Source organism: Penaeus monodon, unplaced genomic scaffold (genome assembly GCF_015228065.2).
Source record: "Penaeus monodon isolate SGIC_2016 unplaced genomic scaffold, NSTDA_Pmon_1 PmonScaffold_2983, whole genome shotgun sequence".
NCBI classification, from domain to species: domain Eukaryota; kingdom Metazoa; phylum Arthropoda; class Malacostraca; order Decapoda; family Penaeidae; genus Penaeus; species Penaeus monodon.
The window spans coordinates 7,428-17,687 of NW_023657662.1; the positions used below are offsets into that span (position 1 = coordinate 7,428).

At 40.6% G+C, this 10,260-nt stretch overlaps 1 protein-coding gene across 1 annotated transcript; it reads left to right on the forward strand.

Annotated features, from left to right (window-relative positions):
• Positions 1 to 296: 296 nt before the first annotated feature.
• Positions 297 to 9,664, forward strand: LOC119570520 (cholinesterase 2-like; the record flags this gene model as incomplete). Its single annotated transcript, XM_037918222.1, is given in 11 exon segments — positions 297 to 492; positions 1,912 to 2,040; positions 2,331 to 2,472; positions 4,446 to 4,631; positions 4,882 to 5,081; positions 6,488 to 6,629; positions 6,788 to 6,963; positions 7,765 to 7,930; positions 8,276 to 8,405; positions 8,564 to 8,678; positions 9,338 to 9,664. Coding segments are annotated over 11 exon segments (1,672 nt in total), but the record flags the coding sequence as incomplete, so codon positions are not given.
• Positions 9,665 to 10,260: the final 596 nt, after the last annotated feature.

A 10,260-nucleotide genomic window follows, 5' to 3' on the forward strand; every position in this document is an offset into this window, starting at 1 on the left:
ACCGTGACATCACAGGATTATGGCAGCCCCCCCCCCCTTTGACCACAATCTGTGGCATCACGTGAGGATAATAGAGCATCCCCCCCTCCCCCTCCCGTTCCGCCCTTCAAAAGCTGGGGAATCCACGACAGAGTCAGTTGTTGTTCAGGCTGTTGAGGAGAAGCAAGTTGGGGCATCGTCTGAGTGGAAAGACGAGCAAGAGAGGCACGTGAATTGGCACGACTTCTGACACTCCCCCGGTGGCAACTGACACTTGGAACAGTTTCCCTGAAATACAACGTGACTTTCTTTGGCAGGGGCAAGATGCGGTTCTTGGTGGTGTCCGCTGTCCTGCTATGGCTGAGCGCAGCAGCGGAAGAGGAAACGGTCTCGGTCCAGCTCCCGCAGGGTATCATCGAAGGCAGCCGGGCTGAGGCCAAGGGGGGGAAGTCCTTCTACAAGTTCCAAGGCATTCCCTACGCCGAACCTCCCGTCGGGAATCTGAGGTTTAAGGTAAGTGCTGCCAGCGACATGAGGTGAGCTGCAGGAAGGAAACGGGGTCTTGGGTCGCCCTGGTCTTGGGGAAGGTTTTCGAACGAGTCGTAGTCCTCATGGACAAATCTGCCTTCTATTGCGTATTCCTGCCTAGTACCCTTTACTCTACCTTCTATCGTCTATTCCTGTCTTGCGTAAGCGTTTCGGACGAGGCCACCTTTACACTACCTTGCCTTCTAGTTTCCAAAGGTCGTTTACCTTTCTCAGTCTTATAGGGTTATCGTATTTGCTGAAAGGAGGCCTCAGATTATCGTCGGGGGGTCACTGCCAGTCCATACCTTGTCCCCTTGTGGTCTTTGTACATGGCCGAGGTCAGATGAGGCTTCCAGGTTGTGTGTGTGTGTGTGTGTGTGTGTGTGTGTGTGTGTGTGTGTGTGTGTGTGTTGTGTGTGTGTGTGTGTTGTGTGTGTGTGTTGTGTGTGTGTAGCAGTGGCTTCCGTTCTTTTTAATACTTCCGATCCCTTTCTTAAACCTTCTTTGTACTTGTTCGGAGAGAGAGAGAGAGAGAGAGAGAGAGAGAATAAGAGCGAGAGATAGTGAGAGAGAGAGAGAGGGGTGGGGGAGAGTAGATAGGTAGAGAGAGAGGAAGGTAGATAGATTGAGAGAGAGAGGTAGATAGATAGGATGAGAGGGAGAGAGAGAGAGGTGTGTGTGTGTGTGTGTGTGTGTGTGTGTGTGTGTGTGTATATGTATATATATATATATATATATATATATATATATATATATATATATATATATATATATATATATATATAAAGAGAGAGAGATAAGAGAAAGAGGTAGATAAATCGAGAGAAAGAGGTAGATGAGGGGTAGATAGATACATTGAGTGAGAGGTAGGTAGATTGAGCGAGAGGTAGATAGATTGATTGAGTGAGAGGTAGATTCCTCTTCCTCCTCCTTCCTCCCTCTCCCTCCGTCTCCCTCTCCTCATCCCTCCTTCTCCCTCTCCTCATCCCTCCCTCTCCCTCTCCTCATCCCTCCCTCTCCCTCTCCTCCTCACTCCTTCTTCTCCTTCCTCCCTCTCCTCCTATTCCTTCCTTCCTTTCCTCCTCCTCCTTCCTTCCCCTCCTCCTCCTCCTTCCTTCCTCTCCTCCTCCTTCCCTTTTATCCTTCTACCTCTTTCTCCTCCTCCCTCCTTCCTCTTATTCCCTTCTATTCCTTTCCTACCTCTTGTCACTTCTCTCATACCTCTTCCTCTCTCCTTTCTCCCCCCATATTCTCCCTCTCCTTCTTTCCCTCCCTCTTTCTTTCACCCAAAGGCAGCCAATCTTTTATTTTGTTCTACACCCCCCCCCTCCTCCACCCACCAGGACCCCTTGGATACCCAACGGCAGTTAACTTTTATTTTCCATGCTCTCCCCCTCCCCCTAGGACCCGTTGCCTGCCGGGGCGTGGGAAGGCGTGAGGGATGGGTCGGTAGCCCCGCCCGCATGTCCTCAGCCGTTCTACCCTATGAAGACCAGTGAAGACTGTCTGTTTCTCAATGTGTTTACACCTCGGGTAAGTTGGTCCCGGAGTTAAATCTCGCAGGCTGCTTCTACTGTTGTTGTTTTTGTTCTTGGTGTTGTAATTTTACTGTGAGGATAATGATTAATGGTACTCTTATTCTTATATACTATACTGCATTTCGATTGATGTTAGTACCAAGTTCTTCATTATCATAATTATCATCATTGTATTGTGATTGTTAAGACTAGTCACGTTCTTCGGTGATTTTAATCGAAACCTTACTTGACAGTTCTTTGCATCTTTCTTAGTTTTCTTACAGTTACTATGACCTTCATTTGCAGCCGTACAAGTCGGACCTCCCCGTCATGGTGTGGTTTTTCCCCGGAGGCTTCGTAATGGGTAGCATGGATATATATCGACCAGAGTATTTAGTTGCGAAGGACGTGGTGTATGTCACCGTTCAGGGCCGTATCGGAATCCTGGGTCGTATAGTTTTTTTTTTTCTTTCTTTCTTTTGTGTATGTTTTTTGTGCATTCATGTATTTTTATTAATATTATACATATCTCTATGACATTTCAGCCAATATTTGATGTATTTCATATTCTCCATTCTGTATTAATATTCCTTCAAAGTCCTGTGTTACGCACAGTACCAGTCACATTTACTGTGGTACAATGGGATTCTATAGTATTAAGGAATGATAAAGTGGCGATAGGTTGAATTCGTCAGAGTATTTGCACAGGGGATCCTCCTTCGCGACATATCACGTAATTCACAACCCTGAAAGTCTAAAAAGTACAAAACCTGTTTGTTGAGTCCAGCTGAGGGTTTGCAAACACGTCCTTTTGCGCTGTTTCGCATTTTCGTTGTCCTTTTTCCTATTCGCAGAACAAAAAACAAGGCTGAACCTGCAGACATCCTGCACATATAACTGAACTGATTTTTTTTTATCACAAGGTTCCTGTTCTGTAGTAATCAGGGCCATTACACTATTCATAATCATAACTGAAAAGATAAGAGCCATTTGATTTATTGAGTTACTGGATATCATTGCGATCCACAATAGGAGACGCTAGCATCTATAGATGTAGGCAACTGTAGCATGGTGTTTTAGGGACGGAGTTCAGTATAATGCCAAAGATCAAGACTAGCAGGAGTCGAGTGAAACGACCCAAGACTATAACGAGGAGTAACGCGAGATGATAAGTACTACCTCCAATTCGAATCCCAAGCTCGTACATTACCAACCCTGACTGACCTCACGGGGAGGGGGGGCTTAGACGGACACTAAGGCCCAATGTAGGGATCACCCTGCCTTAGACCTCAGCCCTTGCTTCAACTAATTTTTTATGGTCTTCTCCCACTTTCCTTTTCCGTCTCTTCTTCATCCACTTCTTACGTCCACTTGCTAAGGTGTGATATCCGTGCTGAAAGAATGAAAGGCTGGCATTGTGTCAGTCCTGAGCAGCATCCGGGAGCTATGGGTACAGTATTTCCTTGGTAAATCACCTAGCCCTTACTCGTATGGGAACCCTGAGGGGTAGACCGTTTCTTCTCCACCATTTATTTCAGGCTCACTATGGCCAAAATGACCCTTATTAGGGTAACTAGCCTATTTGAATTTGATTTCTTTGCATAACCTCTGACCATGGCTCTGACCCCTCCTCGATGTCTGCTGTCAGGTCTGTCCACCAGGGTCATTACTCAACCTTTAGAATATACCCCCTCCTCTCTCCAAACGCCCTCTACTCTATCATCTACTGCACAGTCTTCTTCTGTTTTTACCTCTGCCCCCTTATTACTTCCCTTCATCCCTAATGTCCTCCTCCACACATTACTACCTCGCTCCAAACCACCTCATCTTCCTTCCACCCACATCCTTTAACTCGTTCCACCTCTGCAAACCTTTTGAGTACTCCTTTTGGCCCAGCCAAGTGGGATCGATTCTTTGTGATTTCCCCCTCAGCCCGTTACGTCTAACAATACACTCCTCTTCCAACAGAGTCTCCCAAAACAAGTAGGCAAAGTTTCCCTTCGCAGTCGATTCGATCGTTCATGCTTTGTCACAGATACATCCGAGCCCCAAGCTCGTGTTTTAACAAGTCTGACTGACCTCACTGGCAAATGTCATATCATTTTAGAGCCTCTGCTTTATGTATTTTATCTATAGTTTTGGTTATGCAGTGCACAATACACATTTCACATCACGAGCCTTTAGTCTGGGGCCTCAATTCACGTATGTTATTGGACATAACAAGCATTCAGATCTTTTGGGAGAAGAAAAGAAATAAATATGAATTAAATTCTTTTTTTTCTTTTTTTTTTTCTCTCTCTAACCTCGTGATTGTGAGTGACATTTTGTCGGTTTGCCAGGTATGATGAAGTGAGAACAAGAAATGCGTGTTTCCTTTTCATTCTCTTAGTAATTCAAAACACTTTGCTTCTGACTTTGCAGGATTCCTTTCAACTGGGGACTCTGAGCTCCCAGGCAACCTAGGGCTAAAGGACCAGACTTTAGCTCTCAAGTGGATTCAGGACAACATCCGTGACCTGGGTGGTGACCCAGACAAGGTCACCATCTTTGGAGACAACACAGGAGCCACGTCTGTGCACTACCACATTTTGTCTCCAATGTCAAATGGTAAAATTAAAACCTATATTTCAACAAAAGAGATACAAATGATAAAGATATTGTAATTGTTTCCCCCTGCAGTTGCTTCAGTTTATTTCACTGATATTTGGAAAAGCGAGATGAAGCAAAAACTTGTTTGGCCGTTTTATGAGAACTATTTCAAACTTCCATGCCAGGCTTCATTGGAAATATTACATCATTATATATTAATCTTTTGAAAATTGTATTTCACCTCACTATTGTTTCTTAACTGCCATAGGTTTGTTTAAGCGAGCCATCATGCAGTCAGGAACGGCTCTGTGCTCTTGGGCAATTCGGGAGGACCATAGGTACATAGCGGGTCAGATCGGTAGCTTCTTAGACTGTCCTGGAACGACAGAGAATCCGAATTCTGCAGACCTTGTTGACTGCCTGAAGAAGATCCCTGTTGATCAACTGTCTGCTGCATTGCTCAAACTGGTAGGATTTGAACACGGCAAAGTTGTTTTATTTTGTTATTTGACCCCAATCTTATTCTCCCACTAGGGTCCAAATAGGCAAAAGACGAAATCGGACAATTTTCCTATTCTAGCGAAGTTTTGATTATAAGGTGCATTACTTTATAACTTGAAAAAAAAAAACTTTTTTTTATAGAACCTCTTGGTCAGATATTTGGTTTGGTTTCGTTATCTATCTAAGCATTTTCAAACTGCCTCCTGAGGAAGCTTGCTACAGTTTCATGACATCGCAAAAGTAAAAGTAAATGCCAACATGGTCGACAGAATTGACTATTTACAATTAAATTCTCTTGATAATTTACTTATTTTGTGGATAATAGACCTATAAACTACCAAGTCGTAATCGTATTCCTGCTGAACAAAACATCATCTGGAGTATATTAATAGTTTTATCATTCCCTAGAAGATAAAAAATAATCATAATTAGTATTTCAGCCATCCAGGGTATCTTTGAAGAGCACTTTTATTTACCCTTTTATTTCCATTCTAAAGTTTCGGTTTGGAAGACCTATCTTTGTCATTAACGGTGAACATAATCCCTTTACAGGCGAGAAAAAGATTCCCTCATTGTTACTAACTGCATCCAATCTGTTTTCTTCCACGATTACTTTTCTCGCCCACTTTAAATCTAAACCATAGCTCGCATAACTTGTCATACCTGTGCCTATAACTTAACCTACTTCCATACAAATATAATTTTCATTCAAAGCATAGTCTTACAATATATAATAACCCTTACCATACCCGCATCACTATTTAACTTGTCTCTGGATCTGACAGGACTTTCTGACATTCAACAAGCAATATAGGGCTGTTTTATTTTCAGTTATGTTCAGTGAACTGAACTTCAAACTCCTTTTTTTTGGCCCTGTCTTCGGGTATCGCGAGAACGGCATCGATTCTGGTGCTGGGGACAGAACAGTACCTTCCACCTTTCTCTAATACTTGGGAGAAAGGTGCCTCACTCTCCGACATGAGATTCTAGCTTTTATGAAGGAAGCTGGCTTCCTCTCGAAGTTATATCTTTGGCATTTACCATGTTAACAGAAGAATTACTGCATTCTCTTAAAGTTATTCTATTGTGAACATTTACTTTCTAATATTTGTTCCTATTATTACATTATTTTCATTTATCATTCAGTTTGACACCATATTAACCTGCATCTGTAGTACCAATCTTGATTTTAACTAATTGTTCATTCATCCCATTCTCAAACCCAGCTATTGAAGTAAAGATAGGAAGCCTGATTTTACCGCCCATCCACAAGCATAGTTCTAAAAAATGCATTAAATGAATTCTCTACCATCCCTAAACCTAGTTATTAGAGTAAAATAAAACTAAACTCCATTTTCTTGCCCAACTCCAAGCCAAGCCCTTATGTGATGAGTCCTCGCGTGGATGGTGAGTTTCTCCCAGACCATCCAGCCACACTGGTCAGGGAAGGCCGCTACAACCATGTCGACATTATCGCCGGCAGGACACGGGATGAAGGCACTCTTAATGTCCGAAGTAAGTGGGTCAGCATCTTTCATAGACTTTGTAGGAGCATAAATTGCTTGCCGTATGTGTATGGTTACTCCCATGTCTCATATAGCTTGGGATAATGTGGCGATATTGAGTGATTGACCAGTTTGAAACTCAGTTTCCCGAGCGTTTCTGTCTTTCAGCGTTCTTGCAAGACGGCACAGTGGACGCTCTGATAAAAAACTTCAAAACAGTGGGGCCCTATCTAATGGGATTAAATTATTGGGACGACAACATCGACTTCATTGGCCGCCTCATTTTCCACCGTTACATGGGTCCCATTGAGTTTGACATGAGCAAGGTCAACACCCTGGTCAAGGTAAGCCTGGAAACATGACCATTTTAGGATTGTTCATTTTATGTTTCATTTTCGTTTTCTTCTCAATCTGTGAAAAGTATCTGAGCCGTGTGTACCTGCATATGTGTTTCTTGGATTAACAAGATGCGTTCTCTTAGAAAATATTGCACTTTCATTATTTTTTTGTAAGTGAAAATAAGAGAATATATAGTAGCACTGACTATTGTTCTGATATATGGAAAACAAAGGGAGTTAGCAATAGAATCATGAAGGTGGTTGTTTGTATACTCACTGTGTCGTGTTCGTATATATATATTTGTTTGGTGTTTCTCTACGATGCTTGAGGGGGAAGAATACACCAATTAAAACTAAAGTAGGTTCATTGGAGATCAGCTCTGACAAAAATAAAAGAGAGTTCCTCATAGTCCTGTGCACCACGCGTCAGCTTCTGCCCGAGAGTGCTACTGCCAGACGTGTGACTACAGAGACAAAATAAAATATTGTACTCTACAAATTATACAGAGAATCTCACTCTTTTACATAGGCGATATGCTACACAGCAATATAAACTAAACATAATCTTCTATATTTCACATGGTGTAACATATCACACAAAAGGCAGTATATATATAATATAATCATATAATTATCACAATATAGGTACGATAATATTTTCATCATATCCTGTATATGTCGGCATCACAATATGGCACTCACAACTCACATAAGTATCACAACTCACTTCATTATCACAACCCATAGTGGTGAGATGTTCTCTCGTGATCACTAGTTTGGCCTAATTTAAATCTTGTTCATTCCAAGCTAATTGGTGACTGCTTCTTCAATATATGCATCATGGATGCTATAGAAAACCATGCAAGAGACATCGCCTTTGGTAATCGTGTCTACGCTTACGAGCTGCAGCATCGTGGGCAATACACCTTCACAGACCTATACATGGGACCTACACCTGATTGGATTTTGAATGGCAAGGACTTGTATTATTATAATTGTTAATATTATCATCATTATTATTACCGGCAAATACACGTGAATATGTGTATGTAGGCGTGTGTGTTTGTTTGCTTGCTTGCTTGTGTGTGTTCGTATATGTATATGTAATATATGTGTGTGTGTGTGTGTGTGTGTGTGTGTGTGTGTGTGTATTTATATTTATATTTATATTTATATTTATATTTATATTTATATTTATTGTGATTTTAGACTAGAAACTTGATTGATATAGTGACCTGCTTCATTATAAATGTGCAGTTTGGCCTTTTCTATGTCACAGATTTTTACTGTCCTTACTATACTATTCAAATACACGCAGATGTTAGCCACATGGACGATTTGCAGTACCTGTTCAACTTTGACAATCTCAATATCAGCTTGAGTAAGGAAGAAGATCTCTTCGTTTCTCGGATCATGGTAGACCTTTGGACCAACTTTGCTGCTACTGGGTAAGAGATCCCTATACCTAAGCCATAACAATTACAACCAAATCTAAATCTTATCAAGTACCTAATACCAATGCAGCCTAATTTTGAAAAGATATAACACTTGTAACAAAGCATAGCTGTGTGAATTGATTGCATATAAAGAATTTAACAATCTTCAGCGACCCAACGCCGGATATGTCAATGGGATTCAAATGGACACCGACTGAGGTCTCGAAGACTTCTTACCTCGGCATCACCACATCCCCAACCATGAAGGTCTTCGATGATCACCAGGTACATAGATATCATATTCATAGGCCTTGTACACACTAGGATACATCTGCATACATTTTTGACCTGAGGATTTGCTTACATATTTGACCTATCTTGTTATTAATGAAAACCTACACACGTTTCACGATATTGGTGTGGGTTTTTCTTAGACAATAATACTTAGGAACAATGAATAGTGTAGGTTTACTATAGTGTTCGTGTCTTGTTTAAAAGTATGTATGTCGTATATTTCAGACATATTACTAGTAATGTTTCAAACTACATGTGTAAAATCCTTACTTGAGCATTGGTATCGGTAATACAGACCTAGCCTATTGATAAGTAATAAGGATCACGGTAAACATCTATCATATATACTGTAAAAATTCTTCAAGATATTGCTATACACACGTTACATTGCTTGTATTTTCTCCCAACTAATTATCAGTTTCTCAACGACCTAGAAAGAATCTAGTACTCCTTCAGATGTTCACTCTGTGCCTACTTACCTTTGAAGTGCTAAAGGTTCTTTCTTCAGTTCTCTCTTCTCCATAAATGAGATTTTGACAATTGCCTTTCAGTGTGACATGGCATACTGAACGGAGCCTTCGTGTAACTGTATGTAGCTTCAAGTATGAGTATTTGCTATGCATGAATTAACCTCTATCTCTTTTCTACAGGACTTGGAATTCTGGAGGAATCTACCAAAGAAGATGAACAAGTTGCTGTATCCAGAGCGTTTTCACAGAACTAAAACTGGGAAGCAGTAGTTGTTACCATACCATGATGCTACCATATCAGTTACGATGGGTATTTCGTTACCGTTATAACTGCAGTGTGGGGCATTAGCTGGGATTTTTGGTAGACAGTGAATATGGACTCGGCCTGATTTTCAATTACTCTCATTGTTTAAGGCCTTTTGGGACTAGCATGAACAGAGGCATTATATACTCAGTTTATATTCTCTGTAAAGAAATAAATTGTCATTAAATAAAAACATTGTTTTATATCTAGTTACATAATCATCTTAAAAAGCAAAACCAAGTCACGTAACTGGTAATAAGCGAGTGTTAAATAAGTCCTTAAAATTTTCTAGTGGTACACCAGGTTGAGGAAAACGATTTTACAAAAATGTTAAAAGTTTGGCGTAACCCTTATGTTCTGTGTGACGGCAAACATCTATTTATAAGGTTATGAACTATCTTTAACCCGTTCTGGTTAACGTTAAAAATATTTTTGTTTATATTTTCTGTTGTATCATCTTTATAGGCATTTCCACATGCCATAATCATGAAGCAATAAGTGTGTTCGTAATGACCTGTTCAGTCAAAACAGGAAAAAATCATGATGGCAATGTGAAAAAAGTTAACTATATTTTTCATTTTCATCCGAATTCGTCGTTGGTAATTTTTTATTACTTTTCGTGACTGATTATTTTCCCTTCTCAAAACATTGCTATAGGTATTGTATTTGTTACTAATAAAGGCTAAAAAAATAAGAAGGGAGCGTATTTAAAATTTAGAGAATAAATTTTCATTTTGCCATCAACAGTTCAGTACAATCACTTGCCTTATGTAGTTATGAATATTTAATCTTAGGATAC